Here is a 15,767-nt window from a genome sequence, read left to right on the forward strand (position 1 = left end):
ATGCTACAAAAGGACAGTACAGCCCTTACGACTGCGAAAATACTCCTAAAGGAGTTCTTTCCTCGATTCGGTGTTTGCCGAATATTATGGAGTGATAACGGGCCAGGATGTAGATTGGACAGGTTGTAGATTATGTCATGAAAGGGCTAGGGGTCAAGCAGAAGTTCCATGCTGCTTTTCACCCACAGTCAGCAGGCCTGGTGGAATGCTACAACTCCACACTGAAAACGAAATCGGCAAAAATACAGGCTTCCACCTACTTCTCTGAAATGGCCTGATGCATTGCCTTTGTCACTGCTTTCCATCAGATCAATACCTCATACACGCTCTGGGCTTACCCCCGTATAAGATCGTGATTGGCAGGCCCATGAATATTTGGGGGGGCCCCTAAGCGTCGCTCTATACATGATGTGCCTCACGCATTTATGAGTGATTATATGTCTCAGTCGACTGACAGCTTACTTTCTATTCATCAGCAGGTTTGAAAAGCTCTCCTGAACAGGTCGCAAGGTGACGGGCATTACCTGCGTCCGGGAGATTTTGTAATGTGAAGGCCTTCCAGCTGACAAATTGCCTGGAACCTCGCTGAAGGGCAGATCCTCCTCGCCACCCGAACTGCGGTCCGAGTGACCAACAGGAAGAATTGGACCAACGCCAGTCACTGCAAGAAAGTTCCATTCGCCTTGGTGGATCCTACTGCGCTGAAGATCATCGTGACATCTTGGTCACAGAGACAGGATGAGCAGCGTCACTTGAAACAACTGAGGAAGTTTTCCCGGACCACCGGATCCCCAGTGCATTCAGGTATCTATTCCGACCCAGGAAGAAAAGCGCTCCAGGGCAAAACAAGACAGGTGAAGCCATTGTCCTGAGTGGTTAAGTCTGACTACAAAGGCGGGTAACCTATTAGTAGTACTCATCTCAATGTCAGTGAAGAAACCAACGTCCGCTCAGGACTCTTAGGGAGCTACATGTCTTGTTGTTTGCTGATGAAAATGAGTTCGCCTAAGAAGAAGGAGATCGCTGCGACAATGTGTAACGGCTGTTCAATCTGTATCCTTGGTTCGACTTTGACTGCTGCCATCATCGCTACAGTAATGTGGGTAGTGGAGGAAGCAATGCCTGGAGCCTCCTTGCCTAACATTACTGTTACATTGCCTGCTACAAAAGAACACCATCATTTTGATTTGCTGCAACATGAACAGGTATACCGGCAACATTTGAGAAACAATTCATTTCTTCAAATGTTGCATCAGACACAACAGCTAAGCAATGCTACTAACTGTAGGGTTTGTGGCAAGATTCCTCCTCAGCAGAACATAAAAGGAATCCCGTTGTCCCCATTGCCATTTTCTCACAATGGTTCATGCCAAGTTTGGTTTAAACTTCTATATGCTTCTTACAAATGTAACCTCTCAGAAACATGGGATGTGGGCGACCTCAACGCCAAACTGAATAAAGCCTGCTATCCCAATGAAGATGGGGATCCACAAGCAAAATGAACTGCCTTGGAAATGGAAGAATACAGCAGAGGAAGTGCAGCAATGAACTATGTGTATCCAAACTCTAGGTCGGCTAAAGGAAATGGGCCACCTGTTATCTCTGTTGCTCTGACTACTGGCCCCCTTTGTGTACAGAGTGCAGGCGATGCACCAGTGGGCCACAGTAACTGTACTACAGTGTTGCAGATGTCTACAAGATGCCGAAGCAGCTTCCTTGCATCACGTCATACTTATTTTATTTGTGGAGCTAAGGCATACTACTTCCTGCCTCCAGGCTGGTCTGGTACCTGTAACTTAGCCTTTCTCTTACCACCTGTGTTTCTAATTCCCCCAACATACCGCCAAGATTTGCAATTGTTTGATCACCACGCTGGTAGTAGGGGAAAACGTGTAATCAATGTCTCTGTAGTCGACCAGACAGAGACCATATGGGAACAATATACAGACTTTAATAAAGGATTCTTCTTCTTCGTTGGCCCAGTACAGAACAGTAAGCTGGTCTGTCACCTCACCCGTACAATGGAAGCAGTGATCAATCAAACAACTGCCGCCTTAGGAAATGTGACAGAAGAACAAGCATCGATCCGTATGGTTGCTTTACAGAATAGACTTTTTTTAGATGTTGTTCTAGCTGATCGAGGTGGAGCATGCTGCATCATCGGATTCAGCTGCTGTGTCTTCATTCCCGACAATTCACCTTCTGTCTATGCGACCATCTCCAAACTGCACAAATTAGCCACCGAAATACATCAAGATCCAGGAACATGGACTTGGACTGGGTGGTTTTGGAACTTACTTTCAGCTTGGGGGTTTAAAAGCACTATCAGTCCTGTTTACATTAATAGCTATTATCTTCTCTTGTTGCTTGTGTATTCATTGTGGCCCAATGCTCTGTTCCCTCTGTATTTCTGCCTGTACAGCGTTAATACCAACTAAAGTGAATGTCCAAAACGTAAATGCCTGTTTAGCAATGGAACAAGAAATATATAGATTTATGGCAATAGACGTTGAGGACGTATGAAATGCCCCATATGAAGGAACACAACTGTCTTAGCTTATGCTAAAAGGGTCGTCTGTGGAAAAGTGTAAATTTTACGTTAACATAAGCGGCAGCCATTTTGACTGTCACATCCATTTAATTTCTGTTGTGTTCTGACCATGTCTCTGCTGTTCGTCTTTTCACCCAGCCTGTGTCCTCTAACTTTAGCTGACCTCTCTGACATGGTCAATCTGGTGTACGTGCCGAGAGGTTGCAGCTGCTGGTGCACCTAGTCTCAGAGGTTATCGATTGATAGCTTATTACTGCCATAAACATTCCTTCTTCCTTTCCTCATCTTCTGACCATCTGGTCAGGCTTTGTTCTTGTTTGCCTATAGCTATTTCCGTGCTTAAACCTGTTCCCTCCAGTTTTCCTTCTCATGAGATTGCATTATAACAAACAGTATACAAGGACAATAGTTTTTGCATTAGGTGTACTTGATCCCACAACACTTGGGTTTTTCGAAAGCAGTCCTGCTCATGAGCATTTAATAAACTTGGTTTGTTTTACTTCACTCCAATGCCGATCTCTCTTTTGTTAGTCTTTGGACCCGTGGATGAGAGAGTGACCCTGCACCAGTGTGCCCTCACGTGGTACATTTCCACATCGGTACACAGAAATCTCTTTACCAGAGGGTGGGATGGGTTAGGTGGGAAAAGGGTGATGCATGAAAGGTAAAACAGCTGAGCACACATTTGTTTGAAGCCCTGACAGGCCTTTTAATTGACTTATAGTAATAATTATTAGACATTTCCAAGTATTTTGTATCTAAATGCTATAAATCCACAGTTCTAACCTCAGCTCCAAGAAGTACTTTGTGGTTCATCTTTTTGATAGCCTACATTTTTTTTAAAGCTTCTCAGATTGGATACTGGCTTTCATTCATTGTGTGTGATTGCTGGGGCGTCCTGTATCTGAGTTTGAAACCCTTCCCACCTCATGTAACCTGGACTGAATCAATTAATTAATTTATTTTATTTGAAAAGTTTTATACAGCGCGAACATGAACAGAAAAGGGCATCAGAGCGCTGTACATCAGAAAAAGGATACTATTAGTCACTATGCAAGTAAACATCCTAAGCATTTGTAGTGAACCAACCCCAATACAATAAGAGCGAAACCAAGCATGAGAAGCATGTAGCGAGAACATAAGTTGCATCCCAAAAATGTCTCAAACTAATGAGATAGCCATGTTTCCTCTAGAATATAAAAAGATTTGTTATATTGTCTTTAGGACAGTTGTTGCAGCTGGTTATTCAGGAGAAGTCCTGTGACTTGTATTTTGAATGAGGAGGTCGAAGAATTGGAACGGATATCGGGTGGAGAAGCGTTCCAAATTCTAGGGGCCAGACCCAAGAAGGCGCAGTTGTATGTTCTTTTCTTTTTGAATGTGTGCAATTTCAGCAGGAGAGTGCTGGAGCTTCTTAGGGACCGAGACATACCAGAGAGTTCGAGGTTGTTTGCCAAGTAAGTGGGAGTATTATAGTGGAGCGCTTTGTGCGTCAGGCAGGCAATCTTGAATGAATCCAGCATTTATACAGCGCATGTGTGTGTCACTCCCAGGGGAGCATCCTGGCACTAGGCCGTAGAGAAAAATCAAAAGTCATAACATTTAGTAAGAAGAATCTAGAACTTATATCAGCGAGACAGGCCTACAGCGGAATCATTGAACTAATGAATGAATGGGGCAAGGAGTCAGAGACTGCTCTGCCTTGGCACCCATGCCTATTCTAGTGCACAAGGGTAGTTTGGGTTAGCCGTAGCCACTGCAATAGTTCTATGGATCGGGCACACTAGTGGTATAGATGATGCCCACTGACTATATTGCTTATAACCCAGTAGCTTCCCTGGGACCCAGATTAAAGGCATGTAATGGATCGTGTACAAACGAGCCTATATGTCCCCTCCCTCTGGTGCTAGTGAGAATGAAAGCACATATGAAAATAGAATCCTAGTGGGCACCTGCAGTGCCTTATTTGCAAAAATAAATAAGCACAAGGGCACAAAGTTATTCTGAGGAGCTCCCCACTGGCATTGCCGGCTGCTGTGGTTGCTGAATAACAGGGATGCTTAGTATTCATTCCCCAGATGCCTTTCTCTTTCAACCACCCACACTTCCTGCCACTTTATGTCTCTCTCGCAGGTTGTTTTCACGCCCGCGTTCTCTCTTCGTCGCCGTTTATCAAATTTTCTATTTCTTTTATCTTCTATTCTGCCTTTCTAGCTCTTGATCTTTGTCAAAGTTTGAAAAGTGTGTTCCGGTCCCAGGAATGACTGTCAGGGCCCACCACTTGCAACCACCGGCACAAATTAAGCAATGGCTTGCTAGGAATGCTGTAAGGAACAGTTGTGAGAGCACAAGGGTTCCATGTACGGTTGTCTCCCCCTTTTCACCCATGCACAGATCTAGTGTAATGTATTCCACAGAGAAATGAGGCGTGGTATGAAACAGCCGCAGAGGGAGGGTGAACAGTAAACCATTCTACAGCACACTAACATTCCAATGATTCTCCGGCCACCCACTACATTCACAAATGTTTTCCTAGATTTGGACTGTGCACACACCCAACTCAATCAGCTGCATGAACCGCTCCACCCACGAAGAGTGAGAGGTGAAACGACAAACTCTGCAAAGTACCCTGGGAGTGTGCTGGGCCTAGAACGCAGCCCAACATGGAAGAGGACGAGCACTAGGCTGCCAAAAATAAATGGGGTGGATTTTGTGAAAGCAGAAGGAGAGCACAAAGCAAGGAAGCGAGTCTGGAAGAGACATAGAAAGGAAGTAAAAACAATAGATAACATATTCTGCGTTCACTTGTTTTACAACGGGGCAAAATGCATATAATCCAACCAACATATTTCATTATATACACAGATTAAGCAAAGAAAATAAAAAATTTAGCTGCATGCATCAAAAGATGTACATTTTATAGTGTACCAGGAACAGCGTGTAAAACAACATTAAGGATTCATGCTGGTTCAATTTTGCATTAATAGTTGACCCGACCTCAGAACCAGCAAAACGATACAAATTGTCGTTTCCATAATTGCAACAGTTAGTTTAGCACTTGTCAAAGGGATGTAAATGTTGGTGCAAAATTGCACCAGCACAAATGCAATCTATCCAGTCTGGAACTGTTAGTAGCACATGTCTCCAGTACTAGTGTGATCTATGTAATCCACAAATGACAGTGACACATTGCACCAGTACTGGTGCAATCCATATAGTCTGAAACAACTCAAAAATACAAGAGAATCACCCTTCTTTAGAAAAAAGGGACAGGTCCGTGTAAATTCTAACACAAAACAACTTCCCCTTTTCCTCCTACTTATATAAAAATATATATATTTGTACATAAGTGTTTTTCTAAATGGGGCAAAAGAATCAAAACAACTGGTGGCTAAATATATCCCAAAGTTTACAGATAACAAAAAGATTTACAAAATGTTGACGCAGCGTTTCGGTGAAACGAAGGATTGACTCCTCACCTTCTTCAGGACAAACAATGCATGCACAGAATGTAAATTCCAGTGTCACGCTGCACCAGCACTAGTTCAATGTATGTAAATAGGAAATATCAGTGCACATTGCTCAAGCACCCGTTTAACCCCTTGCATGCTGGTGACGAACCCCAGCCGTCACGCTCCGCGTTGCTCGTGTGCTGATAACGGCTGGGGTTCGTCACGGCCCCGCCCTGTTCGTTTGTTTACCGCACAGCGGCGGAAACGGGCCAGCAGCGAAGGGGTTAATCTATGTAATTAGGAAATGTTAATGCCTCATGGTACCCGAACTGGTGCAGTCCATGCAATACATAAATGAGTTTCACACTGCACCAGCACTTGTGCAATCCATGTAGTCAGTAAATGACGGTGACACATTGCACCAGCATTGGTACAATCTAAGTAGTTCATAAATTACATTGACACATTACATAGATGAAGTCAATTTAATCAGAAAATCCCAGTGTGCATTGAACCAGCATGGGTGCAAACCATGTAATCCGGAAATGTCAGTAGGCATTTGTGCAACCTGGAAATGTCACTGCCCCACCACCAGTGTAATATATATAACCTTTTAAATGTCAAGGACACAATGTGCAAGCACTGCTGAAATCCATGTAATCTGGAAAGGTCAGTGCCAGATTGCACCAGACCCGTTTCAAAATTTGTAAGCCCAACACACAGGTGCATTTAACCTATACAGCCAAATTATATACAGTGAGCTGGGAACACAAATTAGAGCAATACAATAAAATGATGGATGGAATGCTGAATATTGTCAAATATTCACCCCCATTTGCAGATCTGGGTTACAACCATAGTTTTTGTGCTCACTATGCCCCCCCAGTTTGGACCCAGCCATATGCAAATGAGTCTTGACCCTCCTACCCGTGGGAACAGTCCGAACTGCCAACCCAGGCCCCCCTGGACCGGAAACAAGCACCCCCGGACTGGTTTCAGGGTATCAACTCTCATCAGCCAAACTAGCTTAAATCCAGTGGCACATAGGGCATGGGACCCACGTCTGGGCATACCCTTCCCACTTAGGGCAACTATAACAACACAAAACAATGACAGATGGAATGCTAAACATTGTCAAACATTCATGCCCAGTCACAGATGCAGGTTAAATCCATAGTTTTTTGCTCACTATGCCACCCCAGTTTGGGCCCAGTCATTTGCAAATCCGTCTTGATCCTGCTACCCATGGGAACAGTTCAGCCTGAACTGCCAAGCCAGGTCCTCCCTGGACTGGAAACAAGCATCCTGGGACCGGTTTCAGGTATCACCCCTCATCAGTCAGGCTAGCTTGAGTCAAGTGGCACAGTGAGCACGGGACTCATGTCTGGGTAAACCCTCCCCACTTAGGAGAACTATAGAAACAAAAAAAGATGATGGAACGAATCCTGAACATTGCCAAACATTCACCCCCAGTCACAGACCTGGGTTAAATCCATCGTTTTTTTGCTCAGTATGTCTCCCCACTTTGGACCCAGCCATATGCAAATCGGTCTTGACCCTTCTCCCATGGGAACAGTCCAGCCCGAACTATCAAGCCAGGTCCTCTCTGGACCTCAAACAAGCATCCTGGGACCGGTTTCAGGGTATCAACCCTCATTAGCCAGGCTAGCTGGAATCCAGTGGCACAGTAAGCACTGGACCCACGTCTGGGCATACCTTCCCATGTAGGGCAACTATAGCAACACAAAAAGATGAAGGACGGAATGCTGAACATTGTCAAATATTTATCCCCAGTCATAGATCTGGGTTAAATCCATTGTTCTTTGCTCACTATGCCACACCTGTTTGGACCGAGCCATAAGCAAATTAGTCTTGACCCTGTTCCCCGTGGGAGCAGTCCAGCCCAAACTGCCAAGCCAGGTCCAGCTTGTCCCAGAAGCAAGCATCCCAGGACCAGTTTCGGGGTATCATCCCTCATCAGCCAGGCTAGCTTGAATCCAGTGGCACAGTGAGAATGGACCCACATCTGGGTATACAATTCCCACTTAGGGCAACTATAGCAACACAAAAATGTGATGGACGGAATGTTAAACATTGTCAAACATTCACCCCCAGCCACAGATCTGGGTTAAATCCATTGTTTTTTGCTTACTATGCCACCCCAGTTGGGACCCAGCGATATACAAATTAGTCTTGACCCTGTTCCCCATGGAAACAGTCCAACCCGAACTGCCAGGCCAGGTCCTCCCTGGACCAGAAACAAGCATTCACCAGGAAATTGTGGCTTTGGTATTGATGGATTTCATGAATGCCACTTCTAACCACCTGGACTTCACGTCAACCACTGTGTATCTCTCATGCTCAGGAAGGCACCCAAATGGGCCAATAAAATCGAAGTACAGTTTCTCCCACTCATGATCTGCCTAAACAACATGCTGATTGTGTTCAGTCTCTCCCAACACAACTCTAAATCTTTTTTCCAAATTTTTACACACTGCACACATTTCCACCCATTCTTTCACCTGAGTGTCCATTTTTGCAACCAAACCCTCTCTTTCATACTCTTAATGATGAAGGTTTGGCCCAAATGTCCTTCATGGGCTAATTTTATATGCTTTTCTCTCATCGCTGCTGGTGGCACACATTTTTCCCTTCCACATAATCAGACCATTGCCCACAAGGGATAATTCTCCTAAAACCTTATGAAACTGTCTAACTGCCTCAGGAACAGTGCTTTCCCTTCTCAATTCACCCTTGAGCATTTTGTTGAGTGCTTCAAGAACTTCATCTTTATCCATAGCTAACTTCCTCTGGGTCATGGCCACACAACCATGTAATCCTTCAATAGCATCCTATATATCAGCCACCACTTCTTCTGAATCAAAAGTGTACTCATACGCAGCCTTATCAGGCAAAAGTAACAAATAATCCGCCACTTTGCTTCTCCATCCCCGCCGATATTCAACTTCACAATCATACTCTTGCAGTCTAACTACGAACCTTGCCAAGAGACCAGATCCTCTGGTTGTGCTATTCGGCCCCAGTACTTATACAAAGGTATATGGTCAGTCCTCAATAAAAACGTCCCGCCCCAAATAAAGACTGAAAAATTATTTGTGGCCCAGGCTGCTGCCAACTTAATCACAGAATAGATTTTCTCTGCATCAGTTAATAAGCGAGAGACAAAAGCCACAGTTTATTTCTGTTCTTCCATGTACTTGAGACAGTAACGCTCCAATGCCATTAGCACTTGCATCAATTGTTTTTAGACTGAATCTGAACGGAACTAAAATGTTAGCATGTGAAATGTCCATTTTAAGTTGAGCAAAAGAAATTTGTTGAAAATTTCTATATTCAATTTATTTCCTTTTCTTTAACAAGGCCCCCACTGTAGTTGACTTACCTGCAAAATCCTTCACAAACATTGAGTAGTAAACTAGGAGACCCATAAACTCTCTACTTGTCTTTGTCATTTTGAGAGAAGACCAAATTACTTATTCCAGACAATAAATGTGCTAACAGTCTAAAACACATTGGAGGGCTAACGAGAAATCAAATGGTAACCTGTTAAATTGAAAAACGCCCTCAGTGTAAAGAATACCGTCAAATGTTTTGAGTCTTGATGCAATATTTCCTGGTACAAAAGGGGGTGGTGATGGACGGAGCATCTGAACCAATCAAACACTCCCAGTCAAAAGATCTGGGTTTGATCCATCACCGTTCTTTAGCCCACTCGGGCACTCGAAAGGTCCAATTTAGAAAAGTACTTGCAATTGGACAATTGAAAAATTAACTCATTCATGTTCGGCAATGGGATAAAGTCCATGACGAAAGCTTGGTTCAGGCTCTGCAAATCTACACAGAACCACAGAGAGGAGACTACTCCAATAATGTGCAGGTCACACTAGTGAGACAGCCCAATATTAGGGGACCATCGGCTGCTACATACACTCTACCCTTAGTGATGCTTTTTTACATTCAATTTCTACCGAGTATCCTATCACACCAATGTCAGCTCCCTGATATCCTTTCAAGATCACATCAGAAACATGTGCTTTGGAATAATCGTGTACAAGGAACCTGAGTCGACAATTAAAACATTTTCTTTTTACTATAACGCTGATCCCACCCACTTCGCCAGAAAGTGTTGTATTGACAACACAACACTTATTGAGGTAATCTTCTTCAAGTTTAATGACAAAGCAACAAGGTTAAGGGTCAGGAAATGCTCATCAATAAGTACAATCCTTAGGTCAGCTTGTGTCATAATGAACAGCCATGGGCGGTTGAGGCCTGCATCTTTATTTATAGACTCTGGCAACTGCACAAGAAGAGAGAAAGTTGCAGAAGTCTTATGGAGGATAACTGGTCAAAGCTTAGAAGAAACTGGAGTCACTCTTCCGATTTAATGCACAATACAAATTCAGGCACGGAAAACAGACATTGTTCCTTTTTACCTGATAGGGTCACAGTGCCCTGTTCTGTGCTCTTCAGCTTACATTTAAACTATACTTCTTAGTTGACAGTTTAAATTTACAGAATGGCGTCTTTGCAGTGCTGATATTAACCTGTTGTCAAGCCATTTTAGGTCTCGACTCCAGACTTCCTTAGCTGTTTGCTGTTGAAAGGCCTATTGTATACAATACTAATACTACTAATGAGTTTGGGTCAGCTCTTTGCTTATTTTTGGTTGGCTTTCTGTAAATCTCGTTTGCTTGCTTCTTTCTCGATGGCTTTCATTCACCTTTGTGTGTTTGTCCCTTCCCTGGAGCATAGCTTCTTCACTATCCTTTTAATTTTGGCAGCTTGTATCCTTTAACAGCTGACAACAGAGAAGTACTTTATTCTGTTTCTTTCAGCACTCCACTGGAGTACATGTGTTTTCTTGCTTCTGCTCCTCAGTGCTGATTCACCTTAACATCCCTGCCCTCTTGCTCACCGTGTTACTCATCCTAACGTCTCTGTTGCCTTCTTCCCTCTCCCTTTCCATCCCACTCGAGCTTTGTTTTCAAAGCCCCCCTCCCCTGCAGCTCTTCCATTGAGCCCCTACCACTTCCAGGTGACTGTTGCTCCCTGACATTTAGGAGGGCCTGAAGCTGTAATTTGATTCCAGGCTACACCTTTCTGTTTAACACACTTTTTTAATAGATTTTTGATATACCAAAATGGGTGCCTGCATTTAAGAATGGTAGATTAAAAGTGAAAAAAATCATAATGCCGCGCAGCATCACGACACATACGTTAGCATGTGTGGTGATGCATGTGGGCATCTACATCGTCACAGTAGTTTTTTCCTCAATGCTGTTCAGCATTCTCAACAAACATTTTTTTTATCAATGCTGTTTAGGACATCCCCCCCCAAAAAATCCACAGCAGCATCATGACACATATGTGAGCATGCGTGGTACCCATGCAGGTATATAAATCATTACGCTGAGACCTGCCCTTGTAGGTCATTTTAGTTTAACCTATGTTGTTCAAAATTGGCTATAGACAATTCTTTCTTCTCACAAGCCTTGGCAAAGCCAAAGGGTCATCAAATGCCTTTCAAAGGTAAGACCCACTGGCTGCACAATTGTTTGATTTATATTGTTTTTCTCAAAAACGATGATATACTGTTACTTCTTGGTTTGGTTCAGTTCATTTTTTATTTCCTTTTGTCTTCAAAATAAATTGTAATTTCTACATGCTTTGTCAACCATTAGTACTGTTGATATTATCCTTATTTTACACTTACATAGTGCACAGCCGGCCATTATTCTGGCATTGCAGTGCATTTGCTAGTCCAAGGATATCTTTTCAAAACATTTACAGGTTACATTCTCAGTCCTGAGGCTGAATACCTTTGGGGAGATGTGCTTTCTGTAGGGTAAGGAATGTGCCTTTGTTGAGTTAGTGTACCAGCCTTAGGGGCTCATTTAGAGCCTGGCAGATATTTAGATTCAGAGAAGGACCAGGATTCTTATGGCACACCTGGTGCAGGCTCCAAGAGCAAAAACCTTTTTTTTTCATTTCTCTTAGTTTTATATAGCGCAAACTTGAGCCGAATGTATCAGAGCGCTTTACATGAGCATCAGTTGCATTACAGACGGACACATTCATTTTTGTTAGGCACAAGGAGATTATGTGATTTGTCCCGAATCACAGAATGTTGAGCGTTGCTGCCAAGACTCAAACCCGGGTCCCCAGATTTAAAGTCGACTGTTCTAGCCGTTAGGCCACATCCTCTCCTTTAATGGATGGGCGACATCAGACCTCCTGCCCTGTCTAGGGTGAATGCACATTTTTTTCTAATTAGGAATGCCAGGGAAATCCTTGCTGCCCTGAGCAGGAACCCAAAGAAATGACCCTCACACGTTGGGAGAAATTACCAGCGCATCAGTGCCATTTGTTTTTTAAATGCATAAGTGGTACAAAAGGGGGTGGTGATGGACGGAGCGCCTGAACCAATCAAACACTCACACCCAGTCAACAGATCTGGGTTTAATCCATCACGGTTCTATAGCCCACTCTGCCACCCCAGTTCAGACATGGCCATATGCAAATCAGTCTGACCCTGTGCCCATTGGGAACAGTCCAGCCCGAACTGCCAAGCCATGCCTTCCCTGGACCGGAAACAAGCTTCCGAGGACCGGTTTCTGGCATTTCAGCCGTCTTCAGCCCGGCTTGCTTGAATCCAGTGGCAAAGTGAGCAAGGGACTCACGTCTGAGCAAACCCTGCTTGGCAAAACATCAGTGCACTCAAGTCATAGCTGCAACCACTCAGCTCAGGGCACAGAGAACCCTACCTTCCTGGCAGAGATCTGTGAACCCTGCTTTATCAATTGGCTTCGAAGAAGTATTAAAAAATAACCAACAAGTAATTGTACATAAATGTATGTGCAATGCGATTAAGAGTAATACAAATCATTTGTGGCATGGATACCTTTGGAGATACATTATTTTGACAATAGACACACCGATATGGAAGTTAAAGATAAAACTTGGATTACCTTTTGATAGTTTGAGTAATTGAGGTCTGTCGTTGTAACACTGCTCTTCTTGGTTCATTTTGAGGTGAGGGAATTCTAATATTTTCTACAGGCATACTAACACTTCTTAAATACGTTTGTCGTCTGATAGGCTGAAAAATATGAAAAATCATAATGCATGAATAAAAATGTACTGTGAGACTAAATTTCGACATTGCAAATACAAATATCTTACGGATGTATGTCAATACATTGAGCATAACCACACTGGGAATCACAACTTCGCGACCACCAAAATGGCCGTCAGTACATCAGGAGACTGACCCATAATCATATACGCAGGCTCATAAAAGACACAAACAGGCCCATGGAGCTTGCCTTGGGTTCCCGTCTGATGACAAAGAACTTGTAGCGGGTTTGCGGTCCATGTAAACAAAAAAGAAACAGGGCCTGGCCGAAGGGGATTGACCATTGAAAACTGTTGGCGTGTTATATGTTAAAAATTTCACATAAAAAGGCAAATGTTAAAGTGAAGTTATGGTTAGCTTTGGTTATAACACCTTAATGAAGATGAAAAAAAACCTCAGATATTCACTGAAAAAAATAAAGTTAAATCACTGTTATGGTTGTGAATTAAAATAAAAAAAAAACACTTAAATCCGCAAATTATGGTTAGGAACGCAATTCATAACTTGCAAACAGCCATGGAAGCCACAACTCGCACATCATATTTATAACAATCAATGACTACCTAAAAGCACAATATAATTACTCAACAACCCTTCCTTACATCACTGAACATTACTAGGTCTGTAATGTAGTTGTTGCTAAAGTAGAGGATGTATGCCAAACATAATCTGCCTTTACAAGCTGATAGGGGTATTTTACAAATGATATCTGTACCTTTATTACTGCTAACGTGAGAGAAACAACTGGTTGTGCTGTGGTTGGTTTCAAATCCTATGGACAACCTGTCACCCAGAACTAGCTTTGTTGCTAGACATATGGGAGTGCCCAAATTGCTAAATATCCTTCAACTTGGGGTCCCGAGAATCCTTGCACAGAGCTGCTTAACAAGCTTTGGGTCTCCTTATAGTGGATCAGGGCCGGACTGGCCGTAGGGGGCACCGGGCTTTTCCCCCGTGGGCCGCTAGGGTGTGTGCCGATTTTGTTACCGGGGGTCGGCAATATCGCCCCCCTGTAACAAAATCAGCCGAAACTGGCCCTTGCAAACTACTCGGCTGCACCCCCCCCTTACCCCAGGGGGTGCCAGCCGAGCAGTTTACCAGGGCCAGTTTCGGTTCCCAGTCCGGCCCTTTACTGGATACGCAGTACCGTTGGTATTATTCTCCAAACACGGTGTCCCAGCTATGGAGGGATATGTGGGTGAGAACGTGGGAGGCTCAGGAAGTGCAGGACTGGAGATGCAGAGGCCTAGGTCTTTGCTCAAAATCTCCACTACGGCATTATTTGAGGCTTCAGCACTGACAGAATAGACGAGGTGCACATCACTCCGAAGATAGACAAGAACATACCACCTTCTGCAGTGCTTAATTTGTGCTGATGGAAGCCCGTGCACATTGATGTTGGCTTCTTCAAAGTGTGCTTCTACTTTCCGTACAATTCTGATTTCTGGGCATACCAATGTGGGAAAAATTACTTTCGCCACAGTACGAATCGAAAGGCGCAACTGGGGCAGCTTTCCAGAGGTACTAGCAAGGATGTGTGTGACCTACAAAAAAGTGCAAAATTATGTTCAAATGGAGAAGAAATCTTGAAATGTACTTTTGCGCTTTTTTTGTGAATCGAGTCTTATGCAGTGGCAGCTGCTACTTAACGGCAGTGGCGGGGGTTGTGGGGCGGGAATGAAAGAAAAATTCCTTACTTGCCTGCCAGCCGCTGCCTCTTTATCCTCTTGGCCCCCTTCTGGGACTTCAGGGGCAGGAACAGGAAGTATCCAGGCTTCCAAACTCCCCTAGCGATTCATGGTGCTGCTGATAGCAGCGTTGTGATTGGTCTGAGTGTTGTGGTTCGGCGCTCAGAGAGGGACTGGGAGGCTGTGGATGTTCTCCACCCAGGCTGTACAATACAACCTGGTGGAGAACATGCAAAGTGCACATGACTGCTTGGCTGGCCCAAGACGGTTTACTAAACCGTCATGTGCACTTAAGCGAGTGCTCACCATTCCTCCCCCTCCTCCTCCGTGACAGCCTAACCCCGCCCTGCCCTTAAACTCTTACCCAGCTAAGCAACGACGGAAAAGTGAAATGATAATAACAATGCATTATTATCATGTTATTTTTTCCTTTTTGGCCTGCTCTGAGAGCAATGGGGCGACGCTCCTTTGCCTTAGCGGAGGAGCCGCCCCTGCCCTGGCCTTTTGAGTTTGAATCCTGCAGTAGGTAGTTCAGACTTCCATTTTTCAATGGTCTGTAAGTATCATATATTTTGGATTAGTAACACCTGTTATTTATAGTGTTTAGAAAAGAGAGAAATCCAAGACAATGCAGTGTATAAAAAAACATCATCAGGTCCTTCCATGGGTGCATACTCAAGTGGTACTCGTTCCTTCCTCTTAATTTTGTTATTAATTGTTCTAAGACAGGTACACTTGTGGTTGTCCACAATCGTATTGAGTCCCACCACAGCTTTCCTAATCCACCATTGATGTATTCCTATTGTGCTGATTACCACTGTGAGATGCTCTGTATACGCATTGTGGAATTGACTCTGAAACCATGTTGTGTTTTAGTTCATTATGAAACTTTAATAACATATATTTAGCAAAAAAGA

At 43.8% G+C, this 15,767-nt stretch overlaps 1 protein-coding gene across 2 annotated transcripts in view; it reads right to left on the reverse strand.

Annotated features, from left to right (window-relative positions):
* The window catches only part of RHBDF1 (rhomboid 5 homolog 1), a 488,528-nt gene that overhangs the window by 240,157 nt on the left and 232,604 nt on the right, over window positions 1-15,767 (reverse strand). For both annotated transcript variants that reach the window (XM_078663071.1, XM_078663072.1), the window contains one exon: window positions 12,996-13,126. In XM_078663071.1, coding sequence (XP_078519197.1) covers window positions 12,996-13,126 — 131 coding nt within the window. The remainder of the gene's footprint in view (window positions 1-12,995; window positions 13,127-15,767) is intronic.

Source organism: Lissotriton helveticus, chromosome 10, assembly GCF_964261635.1.
Source record: "Lissotriton helveticus chromosome 10, aLisHel1.1, whole genome shotgun sequence".
NCBI classification, from domain to species: Eukaryota; Metazoa; Chordata; class Amphibia; order Caudata; family Salamandridae; genus Lissotriton; species Lissotriton helveticus.